General features: G+C 50.9%; 1 protein-coding gene across 2 annotated transcripts in view; it reads left to right on the forward strand.

Annotated features, from left to right (window-relative positions):
- dph1 (diphthamide biosynthesis 1) overlaps positions 1 to 26,130 on the forward strand; it is a 1,014,294-nt gene that overhangs the window by 373,702 nt on the left and 614,462 nt on the right. For both annotated transcript variants that reach the window (XM_072469877.1, XM_072469878.1), the window contains one exon: positions 5,264 to 5,385. In XM_072469877.1, the coding sequence (XP_072325978.1) occupies positions 5,264 to 5,385 (122 nt within the window). The remainder of the gene's footprint in view (positions 1 to 5,263; positions 5,386 to 26,130) is intronic.

Below are 26,130 nucleotides of genomic sequence, written 5' to 3' on the forward strand. Positions count from 1 at the left end.
TTGGGCCTACTCTGTAGGTCCCCCAACTCATAGGTGTCATGATATGCAGACATGCAGCTAATGAACACAGAGAACAGGACATGACCAATGAGCAGGCAGGACACTCGGGGGTGGTAGCTCACTATAAAAGGCACGAGGCACTCACACTCCGGCTCTTTCCACTGATGAACATCTACAGAGTGAGTCAGGGTGTATGTACAGTATCACACCTCCAGCTCGTGGCTAAGAGCTAGTCTGGTTCAGTCAGACAGAATAACCACACTTAGGTTAGCAGAGAGTCGAACTCATAGAGAACTGTGCGAACTGTGCTACTGGTTCAATAAATCAGATTAACTTCAAGGTCTGGAGTATCTTTCAGTTAAAGCTACATCCAGTTGCAGCCTGTGTTATCCCAGAGTACATAACACGACAATAGGAACAGGAGGGGGGGGGGGGGTATTCATCTCCTTGAACCTCATCCACCATTCAGTCAGATCATGGCTGATCTAGGGAGACACGACGGCGCAGTGGTTAGCACTGCAGCCTCACGGCGCTGAGGACCCGGGTACGATCCCGGCTCTGGGTCACTGTCCGTGTGGAGTTTGCACATTCTCCCCGTGTTTGCGTGGGTTTCGCCCCCACAACCCAAAGATGTGCCGGGTGGGTGGATTGGCCACGCTAAATTGCCCCTTTAATTGGAAAAAAGAATTGGGTACTCTAAATTTAAAAAAAAGATCATGGCTGATCTGTAACTTAAGTCCAACTATCCACCTTGATTCTGTAATCCTTAAAACCTTTGCCGAGTAAAGAAAAAGCACGAGTAGGGTGGCCATTCACCTGGTTTTAGCTGGTCTGTCCAACCTTCCTTTATGCCCATTATATTACAGTTAGCACAGAAGAATCATTGAAAGAGGAATGTGCCAAAAATCACCTTGCAAATGCAAAGGCCTAAAGCACAATGATTAGCCAGGAGTACATCACAATTCAATTGGTTGTTCTCATTGATGTTTTAAGCCGTTATATTCACAAACACAGGTGGTTCTGGTGCATTTTTAATTGGGGCTTTGTGGATGGGAGGCTCGCGATGAAGACATCTCGCACAATTGTGTCAACACGGTGCACGGCAAAGTATTTTTCCCCGTGGGGCCGCACTGCTGGCCTGGTGCGCGGGATCCTTGGCTTCCAGCCGTGGACATCCTGGGCCCAAGACCCTTCGAGCTGCCGGTTTTGGGCCCAATTGACGTTGCAAGCCAAAGGAGCAACCGTTTTCTTTTAGTCTAAGGTGAAAGGTCCAAAGTTGAAAGGTCGAAACAAGACAAAATCTGACACTGGACCATTCGAGGAGATATTAGAGCACGTGACTGAAAGGTCGGTCAAAGAGGGCAGTCTAAGGCGGCGCGGTGGCGCATGGGGTTAGCACTGCTGCCTCACGGCGCTGAGGACCCGGCCCCCGAACCCGGCGACGGATCACTGTCCGTGTGGAGTTTGCACGTCCTCCACGTGCCTGCGTTTTTCCGCCCTGCCCCATGCTTGTTTTAGTTTCATTTTAGAGTCCTGCCCCGGGTTCTGAGGAAAGGAGGTGTGTTTCTCACACTGACTTCTGACAGCTTCTCTCCCAAGGACTTTGTGAATGAATCTGTAAGCCACTAGGCGTTGACTGTGTAAGTAAGTGGCATTTGACCTGCGTGTATGTGGATTTCGCTGAAATTAAATTTGAGAGAAGATAAGTTAAACGTGAACTCAAAGACACTTTTGTTTGAAGAACTGTTTAACTGATAATTGAATCGCTGTTTTCCCCTTGGCTGTTAAATGGGTGTTTAATAAAGTTTGTTTCAAAACAGATTACCCCTATTTGTCAGTGGAATCACTCCTGGGGGGTGGGGAGGGGGGTGGTGGGTGGGGGTGAAGTATCCTTTCCGCATGGTTTATCTGGTACAGTCGCATAATGGTAGATTTTAAGGAATTCTAAAGGAGGATAGAGAGATGAAGAGGGTTAGGGAGGGAAATCTATTTCTATTTAAATCAGACCTCTCTCGGCTTTCAATTAGACTTCAAACAATGTTGTAAAGAAGGTGGGAAGGGTTTTGGAAAAGAACTCCAGAGCTTAGGGCCCAGTCAGCTAGATGCATGACCATCATGAGAATGGTGCGCAAGACCATAAGACATACGAGCAGAAGTAGGCCATTCGGCCCATTAGTCTGCTCCGCCATTCAATCATAGATTATCATAGAATTTACAGTGCAGAAGGAGGCCACTCGGCCCATCGAGTCTGCACCGGCTCTTGGAAAGAGCACCCTACCCAAGGTCAACACCTCCACCCAACACTAAGGGCAATTTTGGACACTAAGGGCAATTTATCATGGCCAATCCACCTAACCTGCACATCTTTGGACTGTGGGAGGAAACCGGAGCACCCGGAGGAAACCCACGCACACACAGGGAGGATGTGCAGACTCCGCACAGACAGTGACCCAAGCCGGAATCGAACCTGGGACCCTGGAGCTGTGAAGCAATTGTGCTATCCACAATGCTACCGTGCTGCCCGTCCTGGCTGATCTGTTTCTCATCCCCACTTTCCTGCCTTCTCCCCGTAACCCCTGATTTTGGAGGAACGCAGAGCGCTCACAGGGTTGCCAGGCAGGAGGAGTTGACATCGATGGGGATGGGTGAGGCCATGGAGGGACCTTAAAACAAGGATCTGGAGCAACATCTGAATTTTCCTGCCAGAACATTTTCTAAATTGCCCGCGGTCTCTGAAAGCCGTCAGAAAGAATTGGCAGATAATGGGTAGGCCATTGATTAAGGTTTGGAGTTAACCCATTTTCCCTCGGTGGATGTTTGGGCATGTGCCACCGTGGTTAAGAAAGGGTGATTTTTTAATTTATTCTTTCACGGGATGTGGGTATCGCAGGCTCGGCCAGCATTTATTGCCCATTCCTAATTGCCCTTGAGAAGGTGGTGGTGAGCTGCCGCCTTGAGCCACTGCAGTCCATGTGGTGTAGGTACACCCACAGTGCAGTTAGGGAGGGCGTTCCAGGATTTTGACCCAGCCACAGTGAAGGAAGGGCCGATTATATTTCCCAGTCAGGATGGTGAGTGGCTGGGGGTGGTGGGGGGGTATCTCCAGGTGGCGCTGTCCCCAGGTATCTGCTGCTCTTGTCCTTCTCGATGATAGAGACCGTGGGCTGGATTCTCCGATTTGGAGACTTTGGTCCCCACGCCGGTGAGGGAATGGTACGCCAGAAAAACTGGTGCAGAACGGCCACCGATTCCCCATTTTGCTGGGGGCTAGCAGGGAGGCAGCGTAGAGCACCCGGCTCTGGCTGCCGATACGGCCTGGAGAATTGCCGGGTCCGTGGCCGTGCATGCTCACGGCGGAGGCCTGCCCACGGCGTGCTTCATGGCAGATGCTGCTTGCGGTCCTGGCCCGTGAAATAGTCCCCCCTTCGGGCCCCGGGCAGTGCCCCCCAGCCCCGAATAATGTCCCCCCTACCCGCGGATCGGCCCTCCCCCCGACTGTGACGGCGCTGGACTAAGTCCGCAGCTGCTACGCTGAGTTCCCGACGGATGAGACCACACATGTCCCACACCGTCGGGAACTCAGCCAGCCGGGGGCGGAGCTTCGGGGGAGGGGCGGGCCTCGGGCAATGGTCTGAGGCCGTGGATATGTGGCAGGGGCGGCGCATCGCGGAAGCGGCGCCGTCCCCCGATTCTGTCAGGAATTTGGATTCTCCGAACGGGATTTTGGCCTTGCCACCCGGAGAAGCCAGCCCCCATGGGTTTTGGAAGATGCTGTCGGAGGAGTCTTGGTGAATTGATCCTCTGAGTTGAAGGGATGTGTTGAGGGAGTCTCACTCTGTATTTGTCTGCCACACACAGGCTTGGCTATGGTCACTGCCAAGCTGTGATCCTCGAGACATGCTCTGTGTTTCTTTCCCTGGCACCAACATCCCTCAGCAAAATTTGCCTTTCAAATGTGTGAGGGAATCAATGCAAGTTCCAGAAAGACAGGTCTAACAATTTGTTTAAAATTCAGGGTAAAGTCCAGCTGCTAATTAGCCCTATTTCCATATGTAAATCACACTCAGCATATTTGGTGTGACCTTATTAGCATAATAAAGATCGTATCCTCCAGACGGTGTAAATATAGACACTATATTCACTCGCCCTTTATTATAATAAGGTGTGAAGTTGCTCAGGGTGACCCTGTCTTGCTGCCTCTGTCATTTTCCTAATTGTTCACGAGGAAGAGCGGGATTGGCACAGTCGCACTGAAGTCCCCTTACTGAACCTCTGCGATACTGTTGACTATCTTAAGGTCCAGTGTATTGAACAGCCTCTGGGGGGCGGTTATCAGCAATTACGGATTGGCACCCCAGCTTCGGTCAGAATGTTCCAGAATGGAGGAGAAGGTGTTGGAAGAAGTCTTTAAGGGTAGGCTAGAGGTGACTTTGAGGCTGAATTTGGGAATCATAGATGTCGCACAAACCCTTGGGTTCCAGCCTGTAAATCGCGCTCGAGTGTTTATTATTTCATCAATGCATCTGGGCCCTATCCCATCCCATAATGCAACCCATCCATAATGGCACCCATCCCATAATACACCCCATCCCAAAATGCACCCCATCTCTTTGCTGACGTCCTATGGTCGCAATTGCCTTCCAAATTCCCGGCCTTGTGTATAAATCAGGAAGTAGCCTCGCTCCTCCTGCCTTCCCCAACTCTGCACACTCCCTGGTTGAAGGGTGATTGGATTGAGGTTTTATGGACTTGGAAAGCAAGTGATGGGCTAGAGAGACAACATTTGCCACTGCTGGGGGAGACGAGGGACAAGCGGAGCGAGGCCATCCAGGGGCGAGGTTTGGAAAGCCCTTCTTCGTGCAAAGGGTTGAAGTGTTGAACTATCGCCCACGTGAAACAGTAGATGCGGGATGGGTTGATCTTTTTAAATCTGCGATCGATAGAGTTTGGCTAGACAAAGTTACCTCACCAAAGCCAAGTGGATGGGATGAAGACGCAATCAGTCAGGATCGCATTTAATGGTGGAAGAAACTCGAGGGGCTGAATGGCCTCTTTTGGTTAGCTATGTTTCTGACCCTTTGTGCGATGCCCCGTCCCTCTCCTGACGCATCACGGTGCGTTTCTCCAAGTTAAAGGTGCAGCGTTGGTTCTTGTCCATACCTGGGATTGAAGTGGTCCATTCAATGAGGATTGTTGAAACTCTGGGCAGAGGTTTCAGGGCAGTGTGAACGTGGTCTGTAACTCTTCGGGGCTTGTTTTGCAGGTTCACAGGAGCTGATACGCTGATAATGGGCGATGTCACCTATGGAGCGTGTTGCGTGGATGACTTCACAGCCAGGGCCCTTGGTGCTGACTTCATGGTGCATTATGGACACAGCTGCCTCGGTCAGTACTCCTCCTTTCAACACACATATTGTCCCAATTAATTTCCCAATAGGGATTCTTGTCTTGTCCCACACACAACTGACCCTGCAGGGTCTTGGATGTCTTACAGACATTGAGAATGTCATGATTTAATTGGGAGTTTGATGCTTGTTTGAGCTTTTTAAGTTTAATGAGACCAGATATCTGCTATTCCGTTCCATCTCCTTCTCAGTGGAATTTTGTTATAACCTACCTGAATACTATTGGCTGGGGACTATTGGACATCCAATAATGTATTCTCGGGAGTGTGAGCTCCCCCAATGAGGGTGGTGAGGAAATCATTCACAGCTTCACCTGCATAAATAGTGTGGTACCAGCCAGAGGAGTGAAGCAGTGGTGAAGTATTACTGCTGCTGTGTATGTATTATTGTGAATAACGTTCTTTTCTTTTGACGCGACAAACTCGTGCTGGATTCTCCATGGCCCTCACAAAAGGTTTGAGTCACGAGGCTCTGACCTGAAGAGCCAATCCGGGACTTGAGCGAAACGTTTGAGGCTGACATTTCAGTGCGGCACTGAGCGGGTGCTGCAGTGTCGGAGGTGTCACCTTTCAGACGAGGGGCCCCACCTTCCTGCTCAGCTGGATGTAAAAGATCCCATGGCACCACTTTGAAGAAGAGCAGAGAAGAGTTCTCCCTGGGGTCCTGGCCAATATTCGTCCCTCAATCAACATCAGAAAGTGGGAGCTTGCTGAGCACAAATTAACTGCTGGGTTTCCCACATAACAACAGTGATTACACTTCAAAAAGTGCTGCATTGGCTGTAAAGTGCTTTGAGGCGTTTGCTGGCTGTGAAATGCTCCATATGAATGTAAGTCTTCCTTTTTTCTTTCACCAGCAGGTTTGTAAAGAGTAAAGTCCCCCTCTCTTTCCCAGACTCTTTGGAAACCTCATCTCCCTTCCTAAACTCACCTTCCCGGGGGGGGGGTTGGAAGAGTCCAAAGCTGAGACTCCACAAATGTAAGATCGCCACCAATAAATCCAACAGGGAATTGAAGAGAAACTTCTCTACCCGGTGGGAGATGTGGAATTTTCTAGCACGGGGAGTCGCTGAGGCAGAAAATGTCAACGGATTTAAGGGGAAACTGGATCAACACAGGAGGGAGAAAGGAAGAGGAGAACGGGCTGATAGGGTCAGAGAAGGTGGGTTGGACATGGACCTATTGGGCTGAATGGCCTCTTTCTGTGGTGGCAACTTTCTATTGAACTTTCCGGTGATGCCTAACACGGTAGGTTGTTGTGGTCATTTGTGTTTGGCAACCTTTCTTGGCCCATTAGTTGGCAGCGTTCATGCCTCGGAGTCAGAATGTTGTGGGTTCCAACGCCCATCTTACGGAGTTGACTACATACTCTCGGTTCTCACTTGAAGGCGTGTTTAAGGTGAGGCTCCGCTGGATTGCAGCAGTAGGCAAGCAAGATCCCGTGGCGTTCTTTTAGCAGAATAGCAGGGGGAGCTCTCATAGATCATAGAATTTATGGTGCAGAAGGAGGCCATTCGGCCCACCGGGTCTGCACCGGCCCTTGGGAAGAGCACCCTACTTTTTGTTTTATAAATTTAGTGTACCCAATTAATTTGTTTTCCAATTATGGGGCAATTTAGTGTGGCCAATCCACCTACCCTGCACAACTTTGGGTTGTGGGGGCGAAACCCACGCAGACACGGGGAGAATGTGCAAACTCCACACGGACAGTGACCCAGAGCCGGGATCGAACCTGGAACCTTGGTGCCGTGAGGCAGCAGGGCTAACCCACTGCGCCACCATGCTGCCCATAGAGCACCCTACTTAAGCCCCCACCTCTACCCTATCCCCGCAACCCAGTAACCCCACCTAACCTTTTTGTTTGGACACTTAAGGACTATTTTGTACGGCCAATCTACCTAACCACGTCTTTGGACTGTGGGAGGAAACCGGAGCACCCGGAGGAAACCTACGCAGACACGGGGAGAACGTGCAGAATCCGCACAGACAAGCCGGCACTCGATCCTGGGACCTGGAGCTGTGGGGCAATAGTGCTAACCGCTGTGCTAAAGTGCCGCCCTCTCCGAGTGCCTTGGCCAATCTTCCTCCCTCAGTGGGTGCCACAAAAAGCAAAGGACATGGTCGTTTCCCTCCTTACTGTCCGTGTGCACCATAGGGTTGCTGTGTATGCCTGCATGACTGCACGTGAAGAAATGGCCCTGGGACATCCAGTGAACGAGAAAGGTGGGATATAAACATGTAATATATATAAAATATGCAAGCTGTTTAATTTCCCAGGAGGCGCGTTGCTGCCTTGGTTCCAATTGGTATCTCAGTGGGGAGCTGTGTGCTGCACAGAAGTGCCTCGGGATTCAGAAAGTTGTGATTCACAGTTGACACACGACGGTTCTTCCTGGGAAATGTTCAATTTGGTCAAGGATTCAATCAGCTCGACCGAAACAGCCAATTTACAGAGTTTTGCCTCCAAGCCCATTTAATAATTTATTTTTAGCAAATTAAACGGAACCCATGTTGCACAAGTGTGCAGTCTTTCCGTGGCGGAATGAGACCCGATAGGTTTGGGCCCGCGACGGACCGGCAGTCGCTCGCACTGGCACACGGCAGAGTTGGCACTGGGGTGGAATGCTTTCCGTCCACACTCCCTCACTCTGGTAGCACTAAAACCTGTACAAGAGACTGGAAAGATGTCTAGCTCTCCCTCATCCTGCAATCTTGCATTGAATAAGCCGTCCTTGCTGGAAGTAGAAGATGAATTAAAGGCAAATACAGGTGTGGTTTCTGAGACGGATGAGGAGGACTTTAGTTGGCCAACACACGCGACGAATGAGGTTTTGAGAAAAGCAGATTCACAGCAAGTGCGTTAAGGACACTATGTAAAGGCAAGTTGTTGTTAGGCTTCTTTCTCCACCTCACATTGAAAGGTAACTCCAGCCTGGTGTGTGAATGGATCTCAGGTGTACTAAGGTGCAGATCCTGATTGACATCAACTCCTTGCTGGATCTGACGTTGTGGTGAAGGCAACTCCTTTGGTCCATTGTTAACTTATTTCTCCACCCCATCACCGCGCCTCCCCAGCTACCCAAATGTTTGCATAGCAAGCTGACAATCAGTGGCAGCATAATGTGTACCATCCACAGTAATAATAATCTTTATTATTGTCACAAGTAGGCTTACATTAACACTGCAATGAAGTTACTGTGAAAAGCCCCTAGTCGCCACACTCCGGCGCCTGTTCGGGTACACGGAGGGAGAATTCAGAATGTCCAATTCACCTAACAAACACGTCTTTCGGGACTTGTGGGAGGAAACCGGAGCACCCGGAGGAAACCCACGCAGACACGGGAAGAACGTGCAGACTCCGCACAGACAGTGACCCAAGCCGGGAATCGAACCCTGGCGCTGTGAACTAACAGTGCTTACCACGGTACTACCGTGTCGCCCTCAAGAGGCACTGCAGCAATGTGTCAAGGCTCCTTAGGCAGCAACTTCCAATCCTGTGACCTGTACCACCGAGAAGGACAAGGGCAGCGGACACACAGGGAACACCACCACCTGCAAGCTCCCCTCTAAGCCACTCGCCGTCCTGACTTGGAACAATATCGCCGTTCTTTCATTGTTAATGGATCAAAAGTCCTGGAACTCCCTCCCCAACAGCACAGTGGGTGCACCTGCACCACAGGGACTGCAGCGGTTCAAGAATGCAGCTCACCACCACCTCCTCAAGTGCAATTTGGGCCTAGCCAGCGATGCCGACATCCTGTAATTAATGTATAAACCCGCATGATTTAACCTTGTGCAGGTAACAGCGGCAAACCATTCCTGTTCCTTGGGACAATCTCCTCCTCAAACTGAATGCGGTGCCGACCAGCCCTTCAGCCTATCTTTTTGTCAGCGGATGCTGGAACTGAAGGCAGTGAGGAGGCTAGCCCTATGGATTGCATGTTATTTACTGGGCTGCTGTCGAATAATGGAGAATCATACGTTTATAAAGTGGCCGCTGCCCCCAACAGCACTGAAGGCTGTAGCCAGTGGAGACGACCAGGTTATGGTGAGGATCTAACCCGAGAAAAAGAAGAGTGGGCCGTTTGTTTAATTCACAACAGTGGCCTCAAGCTCGAGGATGGGTTTACCAGAGAGGAGACCAGGGCAGTTCTTTCTGCACAATGAGATGTTGCGAACACGGATGCGCGGTTTGAGAGATTGGTGGATGCAGATTGGCTTTCAAAGGGGAAGAGGAAAGGGAAGATAAAGATGAAGGGGAATGGAGCAGGGAGGCGGGATTAATTGCGTGGTTTCGGAGAGACATGGCGGACACAATGGCCTCTCCCTGCGCTCCCGAGAATTCGGAATCACTGCAAACATGAAATAGGGGCATGAACGAGCAAAAGCATTCTTGGCAGATCAATCGCACAACTGAAAGACGAGTAGCAAAAGAATGAAGGGGGTCGATGCTGCAATGTAGCAGTTTCGTTCGCAGTCCACTGTTCCAGAGAATGTGGGTTCAAATCCCACTGCAGCAATTTGAATTCAGTTTGTTCCTAATCCTGGAAATAACAAACTGGAATCAGTACAAGTGCCCATAAAGCTATGGGATTGTCACAGAAACCCCCACTGCCTCACTAAAGTCCTGGAGGCAAGGACATTTGCCACCCTTACCTGGGCCTAAACTCGATGGCACACCACCTTTCCAGGACAGCTTGAGGTGGGAACCAGATTGCGGTGTTGCCCAGCTCCTGGGAATCAAATCAAAGATGTTACGGGAAATAGTTTTAGCCCAGCGGGGTTGTCAGAGAGTCGATTGGACGGCCAGAGGAAGCTGGATTCCGCAAAGGCGCCATGGACCGATAAAGTTAGGAGGCTATGAGCAAAGGGCAGCTTGAGGCTAAATGGCTCTTTCAGAGGCTCTTTCAGAGACCCCGCTGAGATAAGATGGGGCTTCTATGCTGCCTGACGCCATGCCTGTCACGGGAAGGAGGAAACTATTCAAGTGTTCAGGGTAAGGGCAGCAAAGAATTTGCTGAGAGTAAGTGGTTCCTGTGGGAGTGGGGGATGCTGGGATCTTTCCTGTGAAATGTCAGTGTGTACGTGTTCACATTTGTGTATGTGTGCACGCACATGTCAGTGCAGTGTGTGTACGCTCATAGAATCACAGAATTTACAGTGCAGAAGGAGGCCATTCGGCCCATCGAGTCTGCACTTGGAAAGAGCACCCTACTTAAGCCCACATCTCCACCCTATCCCTGTAACCCAGTCACCCCACCTAATCTTTTTTGGACACTGAGGGCAATTTAGCATGGCCAATCCACCTCACCTGCATGTCTTTGGACTGTGGGAGGAAACCGGAGCACACGGAGGAAACCCACGCAGACACGGGGAGAATGTGCAGTGTGTGCATGTGCACAAGTCAGTGTGTGTGTGCACATGTCAGCATATATGTGCATGCAAGTCAGTGTGTGTGGGAGCATGTGTTTGTGTATGCATCTGTCCGTGTGTGTGTGTCATTGTGCGTACACATATATGTCGGTATGTGTGCATGCACGTGTCAATATGTGTGTGTGCATGCACGTGTCGGTGTGTGTGCAGGTACGTATCGGTGTCTGTGCACGCACGTGTCGATATGTATGTGCAGGCACGTGTCGGTGTGTGTGCACGCATGTGTCGGTGTGTGCATGCACGTGTCTGTGTGTGTGTGCATGGATGTGTCGGTGTCTGTGCATGGACGTCTCGGCGTCTGTGCATGCACGTGTCAGTGTGTGTGTGCACGCATGTGTCGGTGTGTGTGTGTGCATTGAAGTGTCAGTGTGTGTGTGTGCATGGACGTCTCGGTGTCTGTGCATGCACATGTCGGTGTGTGTGTGCACGCATGTGTCGGTGTGTGTGTACACGCATGTGTCGGTGTGTGTGCGCACGCATGTGTCGGTGTGTGTGTGCACGCATGTGTCGGTGTGTGTGTGTGCACGCCTGTGTCGGTGTGTGCATGCACATGTCAGTGTGTGTGTGCATGGATGTGTCGGTGTCTGTGCATGCACGTGTCAGTGTGTGTGTGCACGCATGTGTCGGTGTGTGTGTACACGCATGTGTCGGTGTGTGTGCATGCATGTCAGTGTGTATACACATGTGTCGGTGTGTGTGTCTGCGTGCATATATGTGTGCATATGCTCTCAATAAGGAGGCATATAAGCCTCAATTACTCAGGCAGTTATCTGCAGTGTGAGTGCAAAATGATCTCTGAAAAATAAATTCCATGTGGTTACAATTGCTGGAATTATTGGGTGAAACATGCTACGATGACTTTGGCAGTACTGTAGTGTATTAGATGGCTGGCTCTGAGAGTATTAGACATATGGGCGAGTTAACCTACGAAACAAATTAGCTTTTCACTAGCTTGATTAGCCACAGCATGAGAACTGTCAGAGAAATGTAATCTTTGTATCGGTGAAGTTGTGTGAGAGCCTTGACAATCCAGTGTATTTTTAATGTGCCTGCATCTTTAGATTTTCCCAGTACTCCCCACTGCTCATGAATTTACATCTCCTTCACTGACAAGTAGCTGTTACTTTGATGGTTACACCAGAAACAAATCAGAAATGAAGGGGAATCAAAGTAGGGATCAGGCAATCGACAGACTAATAACGCAAAGAGCCCCCTCTGCATCTGCAATAAAAACGGAACATTCTGGAAATATCAGGAAAGGTCTGCTTGCATCTGAAAAGAGTGAGGACGATTGAATCATTCTGGTGGAGGGGAGCGTGGTGGGAATGGAAGCCTATTGGCAGGCCTGTGACTGTAATAAATCCCATGGCACCGTTTTGAAGAAGAACAGGAGAGCCCGACCCCACTGACCCTGTAATTATCCCTCAACCAACATGTTTAAGATAAATTATCTGCTTGTTTTTACGTGCGGGATCCTGCAGCACGGAAATTAGCTGTGGGTGTTGTTCAGTGCGTTACAATGATGACCGCGCTCCAACAAGTGCGTGATTGGTTGTACAACCTTGCAGATGCAAGTTCATTCTTTCTGCTCCCTTCAGCTGGTGGCACGGTGGCACAGTGGTTAGCACTGTTGCTTCACAGCGCCAGGGTCCCAGGTTCGATTCCCGGCTTGGGTCACTGTCTGTGCGAAGTCTGCACGTTCTCCCCGTGTCTGCGTGGGTTTCCTCCGGGGGCTCTGGTTTCCTCCCACAAGTCCCGAAAGACTTGTTGGGTAATTTGGACATTCTGAATTCTCCCTCAGTATCCCTGAACAGGCGCCGGAATGTGGTGACTAGGGGCTTTTCACAGTAACTTCATTGCAATGTTAATGTAAGCTTGTGACAATGAAGATTATTATTATTAACAAACCCATTGTGCCATTCCAGAACATTCTGTCATTTTACTTTGCAGTAGGGGACTGACTATAGAATCCGTACAGTGCAGAAAGCGGCCAATCGGCCCATCCAAAAGAGCACCCCACCTAGGGCCAGGCTCCGCCCTATCCCTGTAACCCAGTAATCCCATCTAACCTTTTGGACTCTTAAAGGGTAATTTAGCGTGGCCAATCCACCTAACCTACACATCTTTGGACTGTGGGAGGAAGCCGGAGCACCCAGAGGAAACCCACACACACACTGGGAGAACGTGCAGATTCTGCACAGACAGTGACTCGAGGCCGGAATTGAACCCGGGTCCCTGGAGCTGTGAGGCAGGAGTGCTAACCACTGTGCCGCCCTCTACTGCAGCTGGAATTCCCAGGCGGTCTTCCATCCAAGTACTAACCAGGCCTGACTCTGCTTAGCTTCTGTGATCAGATGAGATTGGGCGTTTTCAGGCTCACCTGCAACCAACGCGCTGAGGTACATAGGAGCAGGAGGAGGCCATTCAGCCCCTCGAGCCTGTTCTGCCATTCAGTTTGATCATGGTTGATGTCCCATCCACACCTGGCTGTGTGCAGTCGCCTCAGAGTAATTGGAGAGTTTAAGACTCGGGAACATGGACCAAAAGTCAAAACCAGACCTTTGAGGAGTGAAGTTAAGAAACACTTCCACCCATAGGGCAGCACGGTGGCGCAGTGGGTTAGCCCTGCTGCCTCACGGCGCCGAGGTCCCAGGTTCGATCCCGGCTCTGGGTCACTGTCCGTGTGGAGTTTGCACATTCTCCCCGTGACTGCGTGGGTTTCGCCCCCACAACCCAAAGATGTGCAAGGTAGGTGGATCGGCCAGGCTAAATTGCCCCTTAATTGGGAAAAATGAATTCGGCACTCTAAATTTATATTTTTTTAAAAAAGAAACACTTCCACCCACAAAAGGTGGTCAAAGTTCAGAACTATCTCTGCAACAGGCGGTTGATGCTTGATCAGTTACTAATTTTAAACCTAAGATTGATGAACTTTTATTGACCAAAGTTATTAAGGATTACGAAGCAAAGGTGGGTGTATGGAGCGATCTCATTGTCTGGTGGAACAGGCTCGAGGGGCAGAATGGCCTCCTCCAGTTCCTTTAACCTGCACATCTTCTTGACTCGTCCCGAATGGCACGACCTTTATCTTTATGTTAATGTGCAATACAAATCTTCTGCTTTCCATTTAGACTTTGTCAGGTAGTCTCTGCTAACCTGATTTAGGTATCGCTATAAGGTCAATCTGAGATTGCTAAAAAATCTTGCCACATAAAGCAAGCCATCCAGAGTCACAGAAATACGCTGGATTTACAGCACAGAAGCAGCTATTTGGTCCCGCACATGTGTTTACACTCCACATGAACCACCTCTCACTCTATTTACTTAATCTTACCCGATCAATATTTTCTTTTGATTACTTTCTTCCTCATGTACTTGTCCAGCTTCCCTTCAAATGCATCTTTTACTGCAAGGTTCATGACCATTTCCTGTGTTAATTGAGTATCAATTGTGTTTAATTAAATGCAGTTGGTGGAGGCATTACTTTGGGTTCACATGAGCAGGTATAAAGAGACACTCACAGAGACACCGAAGTTGAGCTAGGAGATATATGCCTGTAATGTTTCACTCCGTGAATAAAAGTTAGACTGAGTATAATAATAATGTTTATTAGTGTCACAAGTGGGCTTCCATTAACAATGCAACCTTAATGTAAGCCTGTTCGGGTACACTGAGGGAGAATTTAGAATGTCCAATTCTCCTAACAAGCACATCTTTCGGGACTTGTGGGAGGAAACTGGAGCACCCGTAGGAAACCCACGCAGACACGGGGGAGAACGTGCAGACTCTGCACAGACAGTGATCCAAACCGGGAATCGAACACGGGACCCTGCCGCTGTGAAGCAACAGTGCTATCCACTGTGTAAAGATTTGCTCTAGTACTATTCTTCACCAACTGGCTTTCTGGGGTGTAACACCCTGGACCAGATCTAAACCAGTTTATTGGCTTTTTATCCTCTCTAATAGCACTTGTTAGTGATGGTTTTTCACAACGGTCTGGCATTATTCAGATCTTATGGAGCTGTAACAATGAACATTGTGTTCTATCAATTTCGCCAAGTCTGTCTCATCATAAACAGTTGACCAATTGTACTGTATCCTACTTTAAATCCAGCTTCTCCTTCAAGCCGTACCACCTCCATATATCTTCAACATTCTCTTCCCGTGTCTTTGTAAATACTTTACTGGGGATATTCGCCAAACAAATTGGTCTATAATTGGGGAGTTTGATCTTATTTCTTTTCTCCTAAAGCTTGGTGTTGTCATTGCTTCTCTGCTGTCTTCGGCCCTGTTTATTTGTTTTGTTAAATAGCCTTTGCATCACCTCCACATATTGCAAAAACGATGAAGTTAAGTAATCCGTACAGAAGCCATGTTCTTTTTTCAAACTACCAGTAGAAATCTTCACTTCGTCTTTCAAGAAATGACTAGCTCCCGGGATGAATCCCGGTTATTTCATGAGGAAAGGTTGGAGAGGTTGGGCCTGTATCCGTTGAATGAGATGGGGAACTTATTAAAAGGTAAGATGTTGAGGGGATTTGACAGGAGGGATGCTGAAAGGGTGTCTCCCCCTGTGGGAGAGGCCAGAACCAGGGGACATAGTTTAAAAATACGGGGTCCCCCATTGAAGACGGCGATGAGAATTTTCCTTCCTCCCAGTAGGCTGTTAGTCAGGGGGTTACTGAACAAGATGTCAATGTTATTGTCCAGGGTAGCTTGGCACATGCGCTGGGCTGGAAATTGTATTGTAGTGGAGGCTGGGTTGTTGAATATTTTTAAGGCAGGGTTAGACAGACCCTTGACTAACAAGGGAATCAGAGGCTATTGGCAGCAGACAAGTGGTGTGGAAGCCACATTCAGATCAGCCATGATCTTACCAGATGGTGGAGCAGGCTGGAATGGCCTATGTCTACTAATTTGCATATTCAGATGTATGGATATTTGTATGTAAATCCAGCGTTAACTCCTCTCCATGTGTAACAGGGCAGTTTCAGCAGAGCTCATTTATCCACCATGTTCAGTACAGGGGCGGGATTCTCCGACCCCCCGCCGGGTCGGGGAATCGCCGGGGGCTGGCGTGTATCCTGCCCCCGCCGGTTACCGAATTCTCCGGCACCGGAGATTCGGCGGGGGGGGCACGGCCCCCCCCCCCCCCCCCCCCCCCCCCCCCCCCGGCGATTCTCCGGCCCGGATGGGCCGAAGTCCCACTGCTGGAATGCCTGTCCCGCCGGCGTGGATTAAACCACCTCTCTTACCGGCGGGACAAGGCGGCGCGGGCGGGCTCCGGGGTCCTGGGGGGGGCGCGGGGCGATCTGGCCCCGGGGGGTGCCCCCACGGTGGCCTGGCCCGCGATCGGGGCCACCGATCCGCGGGCGGGCTTGTGCCGTGGGGGCACTCTTTTCCTTCCGCCTTCGCCATGGTCTCCACCTCCACTGCGCATGCGCGGGGATGCCGTGAGCGGCCGCTGACGCTCCTGCGCATGTGCCGCCCGGCAATGTCATTTCCGCGCCAGCTGGCGGGGCACCAAAGGCCTTTCCCGCCAGCTGGCGGGGCAGAAATCAGTCCGGCGCGGGCCTAGCCCCTCAAGGTTAGGGCTCGGCCGCTCAAGATGCGGAGGATTCCGCACCTTTGGGGCGGCGCGATGCCAGACTGATTTGCGCCGTTTTTGGCACCAGTCGGCGGACATCGCGCCGATTACGGAGAATTTTGCCCCAGATCTTTGAAACTGTTAATCTTCAATTATCCGGGTGGCACAGTGGGTTAGCCCTGCTGCATCAGGCCGCCGAGGTCCCAGGTTCGATCCCGGCTCTGGGTCACTGTCCGTGTGGAGTTTGCACATTCTCCCCGTGTCTGCGTGGGTTTCGCCCCCACAACCCAAAGATGTGCAGGTTAGGTGGATTGGCCACGCGAAATTGCCCCTTAATTGAGAAAAAAATTAATTGGGTACACTAAATTTATAAAACAAAAAGTAGGGTGCTCTTCCCAAGGGCTGGTGCAGACCCGATGGGCCGAATGGCCGCCTCCTGCACCAGAAAATCTATGATGAATTGGGTACTCTAAATTTTTTTATTTTTAAAAAAATCTTCAATTATCCATACAATTTTGGTCTTTCTCTGTGGCTATTTATTGTTTCTAAGGTTCACTTGGATCCTGTATCTTCCAATGCAGCCCCTGTGTTTTGTTTCTCTTGCTGTCACCTTCTGGTTGTTTATCCCGCTGCCCCTCACCTTGCTTAGCTTTGAGCTTGGTTCCTCTGGTGAACTTGATTCATTCAGTCCTAATATTGAGAATTACTCACTTTGAGCTATCCTGCTTTTTCACTCAACTCCAGCGCTTCTTTCCTTCTCTCCCCATGTTTCTGAGCTTCAGTACTTGTGCTTGCTTCTTCATACTCCATCTTTGATGGTGGCTGGGGACCCTGTCCCCTGCACTTCCCCACTTATTGCAGGCGTGGCCTTTCTCGCTCCGGCACATTTGTTCTGTACGCTTCTTTGTCCTTGCTCATCTTGGTCAGGCGGGCACTGTGTCTTTCACACTGTGCCTGCCGTTTTCCCTGCATGTGCGTACCACTGTTAACTGTCTATAGAACATGGAACATACAGTGCAGAAGGAGGCCATTCGGCCCATTGAGTCTGCACCGACCCACTTAAGCCCTCACTTCCACCCTGTTCCCATAACCCAATAACCCCTCCTAACCTTTTTGGACACTAAGAACAATTTATCATGGCCAATCCACCTGCACGTCTTTGGACGGTGGGAGGAAACCGGAGCACCCGGAGGAAACGCACGCAGGCACGGGGAGAACGTGCAGACTCCTCACAGACAGTGACCCAGCGGGGAATCGAACCTGGGACCCTGGCGCTGTGAAGCCACAGTGCTAGCCACTCGTGCTACCGTGCTGCCCCCACTGTGTCTTCCTTTCTATGTGCGTCTGTGTGATGCTCTCTCCGGGATCACGCGTGTCTGTCCTCGTGTGCTCTCCCGCTCTCTGTGAACCTGCTTTGTGTGTATATTTGCTCTCTCTTTCACACACTGTGTGCCCAGCCCCTTCCCGCACTTGCTCAGTTCCTCTGCCTAGCCCTCCTTCTCCCATCAGCCCCACTCTTCCTCTCGGCTAGGGACTCTCTTGACAGGGAGTAAGAAGATTGAAAGCAACACAAATCAAACAGAATGAGAAAAGTGCCACTTTTCGTCATGAATTGCTTTTGAAATTATAATCCGCTTCAAAAAAAAAAGAGTGGCTTGCTTTGGATGGGACACTTTTGACATCTTGTAGTTAGTCAAGACAATTTTCCTGGGTTATATTTGGCAGTGTTAGTTTAAAAGCCGTGATTTAAGATTTACGGCAGTAGTTTGACAGCGTGAATGAAAAAGCTCCCTCCGTCCCTTTGAACGGGAATGGAGAATCACGAGTCTGTTCCTGCTCCTGGAATAATTTCAGAAACAGTCAGAGCTTTCACTTGCAGCCTTTGATCAAACGTCTCTGGAAATATTCTAAAGTTAATAAATCGTGGCCCTGCTCTGATGTGGAGCTGCGAGCAGTCGCGATGGAGTGGAGTGTTCAGAGGGGCGGAGGAACGATGTGAGGGCAGCAGCGATGTGGCAAATAAAGCGATTTCTTATTGTGAAACATTTTTAAAAATGTGTTCAAGGGGCTTCGCCGGCTCGGCCAGCATTTATTACCCAGCCCTAATTGCCATTGAGAAGGTGGTGGCGAGCTGCCTCCTCGAACCTCTGCAGTTGTTGTGGCGTAGGTACACCCACTGTGCTGTTGCGGTTGCACATCCGCCTTGAGCGACCAGGCCACTGGTCTGTAAATGTTTTATTTGCCATTGTGAAGCATCTTCACCATTGACAAACACGTCAGCTGCTTGACAATCTGCACCAGCTGTGTAAAGCACGATATTTTCCTCAGGTTCTGCGATTGGCTTGATAACGCACGGTGTTATGTGCATCCTCCTCCAGCCCTACAGCCTTCCAGGGTTTCCACCATCCTCCCCAGCCCTAAATCTCACCACCTCTCGTACTCACCTTCCTCCTTAAAGATGCCACCTCTTTGATGGGGTTTTTGGTCACCTGTGCACATGCACGCACTTGCAAGCGCACACTCCCTCCTGCGCACATGCACACCCACACACACGTACACCACCCCCCCCATCCGCGCGCACACATCCCTACCCATGTGCACACACCCCTGCCCCTGCACACGTACTCCCACCCGCACCCCCCCAGCCTGTGCGCACACCCCTGTCCGTACGTGCACACCCTCCACCTGCATGCACACCTCCTGCTGTCGCAAACCCACCCACCCCCGCCCTCACACACCCACCCTTGACCCCCACACTCGCCTGCACATGCGCACGCGCACACACACCTGCACACCCACATATACACACACACCTGCACACCCACATACCTGCACGCATGCACGCACACGCACTTACATCCACACGCGTGCATGCACACGCGAAAGCATGCATGCACAAGCTTGGGCTCTGAACTACTCTTATTAATTGATGGGATGCGGGCATCGCTGAGAGAGCCAGTATTCATTGCCTTGGCCAACGTCCTGGTGAGCTGTTTTCTTGAGCCTTTGACCATTAACGATTCACCGCCCTTCACACGCTCTCGTACACCGTAAATAATGAAAGCTGTGATCTTTCAACCATGGGAAGGGAGAGAAAGACTTTGGGTCGAGGCTGGTGTCTGGAGGAAGGATAGATTGTTGGAAAACTAGCTTTCCTGTGTCGCTCGTGTTTATTTTCCAGTCGAAAGAGCAAGCTTTGAATTGACTGCGGGTGATATTAGTGAGCAGCACTTAATGCAATTACACACGGGTGAGTAAATACCCAGGAGAGCACTTGTCTTAAGACGACGGACTGAGAAATCTCACAGAAATGAATTAAGCACTTATCTGCTACATTTCAGCAGCACGTCTCGGTTTTTGCTGCCTATCTCCGATAATGTCCCGCAGCCAGGGGAAGGAGTGTGATGAGGGGAGGGAGAGACGTGGCCTTAAAGAAGGTGCGGTGGGGGGGGGGGGGGGGTTTGCGGAAAATAGATCTTTTAACAGGTTAGTGCAATGAAACAGACTCCTGACTGGATTCATCATGGATCATTCCCGGGAGGCATCAAGGGTTTACAATGCTCGTAAATAGTCTGCGATTTATTCTGGTCGGCCGTAATGAACCTTTGCTGCTTGGTTCTTGATGCTGTTGACTGGGAAATCGGGCGAGGTGCGTCCGCATCTTATTGCTCGCTGCAAATTATTTCCCAAACAGAAAATGTGCACATCCGGAATAAGCTGGGCCCCTTTCTAGATGGTTGGGGAAGGTGGCATCGCCAACCCGACTGGGGGCGAGGCCGCTGTGACTGTGCGTGGAGAGGGAAGGGTTTGTCTCTGTGTAGGATGTGTTGGGGACCGCGGGCAGGGGAGGACCACTCGAGACTATTCCGCTATTCAATCAGATCATGTCTGATCTATATTTCGACTGCACTTACTCGCTTTTGTTCGATACCCCTTGACATGCTCCACCTTTCAGGAGAGTCACTGGATGAGACCCTGTCTGCCCTCCCACGTGGACACTAAAGATCCCACAGCCACTAATTCAAAAAAGACCAGGGAAGTTGTCGCCGGCGTCCCTGCCAATGAAGCCACAGCAACATCCCAAAACAGATTGTGGGATCGTTATCACATTGTTCTTTTGGGTGTTATTGCTGCATGTCATTTGCCTGCTGTGTTTCTTAAATTTCGGCATTGACTATACTTCAGATGTACTTCATTCCCTCTCAAGCACTTTGGGGCATCCAAAGCGAGGTTGTGAAAGGCGCTATATACATGAAGGTTTTTCTTTTTGTATATAATATTGATGTGGAGATGCCGGGAAGAGGTTTCTCTGGACACGGGAACGGGTTTCTCTGTACACGGGAACGGGTTTCTCTGTACACGGGAACGGGTTTCTCTGTACACGGGAACGGGTTTCTCTGTACACGGGAACGGGATTCTCTGTACACGGGAACGGGTTTCTCTGTACACGGGAACGGGTTTCTCTGGACACGGGAACGGGATTCTCTGTACACGGGAACGGGTTTCTCTGTACACGAGAACGGGTTTCTCTGGACACGGGAACGGGTTTCTCTGTACACGGGAACGGGTTTCTCTGTACACGGGAACGGGTTTCTCTGTACACGGGAACGGGTTTCTCTGTGCACGGGAACGGGATTCTCTGTACACGGGAACGGGTTTCTCTGGACACGGGAATGGGTTTCTCTGTGCACGGGAACGGGTTTCTCTGTACACGGGAACGGGTTTCTCTGTACACGGGAATGGGTTTCTCTGTACACGGGAATGGGTATCTCTGTACACGGGAATGGGTTTCTCTGTACACGGGAATGGGTTTCTCTGTGCACGGGAACGGGTTTCTCTGTCCACGGGAATGGGTATCTCTGTACACGGGAATGGGTTTCTCTGTACACGGGAATGGGTTTCTCTGTACACGGGAATGGGTATCTCTGTACACGGGAACGGGTTTCTCTGTGCACGGGAACGGGTTTCTCTGTACACGGGAATGGGTTTCTCTGTACACGGGAACGGGTATCTCTGTACACGGGAACGGGTTTCTCTGTACACGGGAACGGGTTTCTCTGTACACGGGAACGGGTTTCTCTGTGCACGGGAACGGGTTTCTCTGTGCACGGGAACGGGTTTCTCTGTACACGGGAACGGGTTTCTCTGTACACGGGAATGGGTTTCTCTGTACACGGGAACGGGTTTCTCTGTACACGGGAATGGGTATCTCTGTACACGGGAACGGGTTTCTCTGTACACGGGAACGGGTTTCTCTGTACACGGGAACGGGTTTCTCTGTGCACGGGAACGGGTTTCTCTGTACACGGGAACGGGTTTCTCTGTACACGGGAATGGGTTTCTCTGTACACGGGAACGGGTTTCTCTGTACACGGGAACGGGTTTCTCTGTACACGGGAACGGGTTTCTCTGTACACGGGAACGGGTTTCTCTGTACACGGGAATGGGTTTCTCTGTACACGGGAATGGGTATCTCTGTACACGGGAACGGGTTTCTCTGTACACGGGAATGGGTATCTCTGTACACGGGAATGCGTTTCTCTGTACACGGGAATGGGTTTCTCTGTACACGGGAATGGGTATCTCTGTACACGGGAATGGGTTTCTCTGTGCACGGGAATGGGTATCTCTGTGCACGGGAACGGGTTTCTCTGTGCACGGGAACGGGTTTCTCTGTACACGGGAATGGGTTTCTCTGTACACGGGAATGGGTATCTCTGTACACGGGAACGGGTTTCTCTGTACACGGGAACGGGTTTCTCTGTGCACGGGAACGGGTTTCTCTGTACACGGGAACGGGTTTCTCTGTACACGGGAACGGGTTTCTCTGTACACGGGAACGGGTTTCTCTGTACACGGGAACGGGTATCTCTGTACACGGGAACGGGTTTCTCTGTACACGGGAATGGGTATCTCTGTACACGGGAATGTGTTTCTCTGTACACGGGAATGGGTTTCTCTGTACACGGGAATGGGTATCTCTGTACACGGGAACGGGTTTCTCTGTACACGGGAACGGGTATCTCTGTACACGGGAACGGGTTTCTCTGTACACGGGAACGGGTTTCTCTGTACACGGGAACGGGTTTCTCTGTACACGGGAATGGGTATCTCTGTACACGGGAACGGGTTTCTCTGTACACGGGAACGGGTTTCTCTGTACACGGGAACGGGTTTCTCTGTACACGGGAATGGGTTTCTCTGTACACGGGAACGGGTTTCTCTGTGCACGGGAATGGGTTTCTCTGTACACGGGAACGGGTTTCTCTGTACACGGGAATGGGTTTCTCTGTACACGGGAATGGGTTTCTCTGTACACGGGAATGGGTTTCTCTGTACACGGGAATGGGTATCTCTGTACACGGGAACGGGTTTCTCTGTACACGGGAACGGGTATCTCTGTACACGGGAATGGGTTTCTCTGTACACGGGAACGGGTTTCTCTGTACACGGGAACGGGTTTCTCTGTACACGGGAACGGGTATCTCTGTGCACGGGAACGGGTTTCTCTGTACACGGGAACGGGTTTCTCTGTACACGGGAACGGGTTTCTCTGCACACGGGAACGGGTTTCTCTGTACACGGGAATGGGTTTCTCTGTACACGGGAATGGGTATCTCTGTACACGGGAATGGGTATCTCTGTACACGGGAATGGGTTTCTCTGTACACGGGAATGGGTTTCTCTGTACACGGGAACGGGTTTCGCTGTACACGGGAACGGGTTTCTCTGTACACGGGAACGGGTTTCTCTGTACACGGGAACGGGTTTCTCTGTACACGGGAACGGGTTTCTCTGTACACGGGAACGGGTTTCTCTGTACACGGGAACGGGTTTCGCTGTACACGGGAACGGGTTTCTCTGTACACGGGAACGGGTTTCTCTGTACACGGGAAAGGGTTTCTCTGTACACGGGAACGGGTTTCTCTGTGCACGGGAACGGGTTTCTCTGGACACGGGAACGGGTTTCTCTGGACACGGGAACGGGTTTCTCTGTACACGGGAACGGGTTTCTCTGTACACGGGAACGGGTTTCTCTGTACACGGGAATGGGTATCTCTGTACACGGGAATGGGTATCTCTGTACACGGGAACGGGTTTCTCTGTACACGGGAACGGGTTTCTCTGTACACGGGAACGGGTTTCTCTGTGCACGGGAACGGGTTTCTCTGTACACGGGAATGGGTTTCTCTGTACACGGGAATGGGTTTCTCTGTACACGGGAATGGGTATCTCTGTACACGGGAACGGGTTTCTCTGTACACGGGAACGGGTATCTCTGTACACGGGAATGTGTTTCTCTGCACACGGGAACGGGTTTCTCTGTACACGGGAACGGGTTTCTCTGTGCACGGGAACGGGTTTCTCTGTACACGGGAACGGGTTTCTCTGTACACGGGAACGGGTATCTCTGTACACGGGAACGGGTTTCTCTGTACACGGGAACGGGTTTCTCTGTGCACGGGAACGGGTTTCTCTGTGCACGGGAACGGGTTTCTCTGTACACGGGAACGGGTTTCTCTGTACACGGGAATGGGTTTCTCTGTACACGGGAATGGGTATCTCTGTACACGGGAACGGGTTTCTCTGTACACGGGAATGGGTATCTCTGTACACGGGAATGTGTTTCTCTGTACACGGGAATGGGTTTCTCTGTACACGGGAATGGGTATCTCTGTACACGGGAACGGGTTTCTCTGTACACGGGAATGGGTATCTCTGTACACGGGAATGGGTTTCTCTGTACACGGGAACGGGTTTCTCTGTACACGGGAATGGGTTTCTCTGTACACGGGAATGGGTTTCTCTGTACATGGGAATGGGTATCTCTGTGCACGGGAACGGGTTTCTCTGTACATGGGAATGGGTATCTCTGTGCACGGGAACGGGTTTCTCTGTACACGGGAACGGGTTTCTCTGTACACGGGAACGGGTTTCTCTGTACACGGGAACGGGTTTCTCTGTACACGGGAATGGGTTTCTCTGTACACGGGAATGGGTTTCTCTGTACACGGGAACGGGTTTCTCTGTGCACGGGAACGGGTTTCTCTGTGCACGGGAATGGGTTTCTCTGTGCACGGGAACGGGTTTCTCTGTACACGGGGACGGGTTTCTCTGTACACGGGAATGGGTTTCTCTGTACACGGGAATGGGTTTCTCTGTACACGGGAACGGGTTTCTCTGTACACGGGAATGGGTTTCTCTGTACACGGGAATGGGTTTCTCTGTGCACGGGAACGGGTTTCTCTGTACACGGGAATGGGTTTCTCTGTGCACGGGAACGGGTTTCTCTGTACACGGGAATGGGTTTCTCTGTACACGGGAATGGGTATCTCTGTACACGGGAACGGGTTTCTCTGTACACGGGAATGGGTTTCTCTGTACACGGGAACGGGTTTCTCTGTGCACGGGAACGGGTTTCTCTGTGCACGGGAACGGGTTTCTCTGTACACGGGAATGGGTATCTCTGTACACGGGAATGGGTATCTCTGTACACGGGAACGGGTTTCTCTGTACACGGGAATGGGTTTCTCTGTACACGGGAATGGGTTTCTCTGTACACGGGAATGGGTATCTCTGTGCACGGGAACGGGTTTCTCTGTGCACGGGAACGGGTTTCTCTGTACACGTGAATGGGTTTCTCTGTACACGGGAAAGGGTATCTCTGTACACGGGAACGGGTTTCTCTGTACACGGGAACGGGTTTCTCTGTGCACGGGAACGGGTTTCTCTGTACACGGGAACGGGTTTCTCTGTACACGGGAATGGGTTTCTCTGTACACGGGAATGGTTATCTCTGTACACGGGAACGGGTTTCTCTGTACACGGGAATGGGTATCTCTGTACACGGGAATGTGTTTCTCTGTACACGGGAATGGGTTTCTCTGTGCACGGGAAATGGTTTCTCTGTGCACGGGAACGGGTTTCTCTGTACACGGGAATGGGTTTCTCTGTACACGGGAATGGGTATCTCTGTACACGGGAACGGGTTTCTCTGTACACGGGAACGGGTTTCTCTGTACACGGGAACGGGTTTCTCTGTGCACGGGAACGGGTTTCTCTGTACACGGGAACGGGTTTCTCTGTACACGGGAACGGGTTTCTCTGTACACGGGAATGGGTATCTCTGTACACGGGAATGGGTTTCTCTGTACATGGGAATGGGTATCTCTGTGCACGGGAACGGGTTTCTCTGTACATGGGAATGGGTATCTCTGTGCACGGGAACGGGTTTCTCTGTACACGGGAACGGGTTTCTCTGTACACGGGAACGGGTTTCTCTGTACACGGGAATGGGTTTCTCTGTACACGGGAACGGGTTTCTCTGTACACGGGAACGGGTTTCTCTGTGCACGGGAACGGGTTTCTCTGTACACGGGAACGGGTTTCTCTGTACACGGGAATGGGTTTCTCTGTACACGGGAATGTGTTTCTCTGTACACGGGAATGGGTTTCTCTGTGCACGGGAAATGGTTTCTCTGTGCACGGGAACGGGTTTCTCTGTACACGGGAATGGGTTTCTCTGTACACGGGAATGGGTATCTCTGTACACGGGAACGGGTTTCTCTGTACACGGGAACGGGTTTCTCTGTACACGGGAACGGGTTTCTCTGTGCACGGGAACGGGTTTCTCTGTACACGGGAACGGGTTTCTCTGTACACGGGAATGGGTTTCTCTGTACACGGGAATGGGTATCTCTGTACA

Source organism: Scyliorhinus torazame, chromosome 12 (assembly GCF_047496885.1).
Source record: "Scyliorhinus torazame isolate Kashiwa2021f chromosome 12, sScyTor2.1, whole genome shotgun sequence".
Lineage (NCBI taxonomy): Eukaryota > Metazoa > Chordata > Chondrichthyes > Carcharhiniformes > Scyliorhinidae > Scyliorhinus > Scyliorhinus torazame.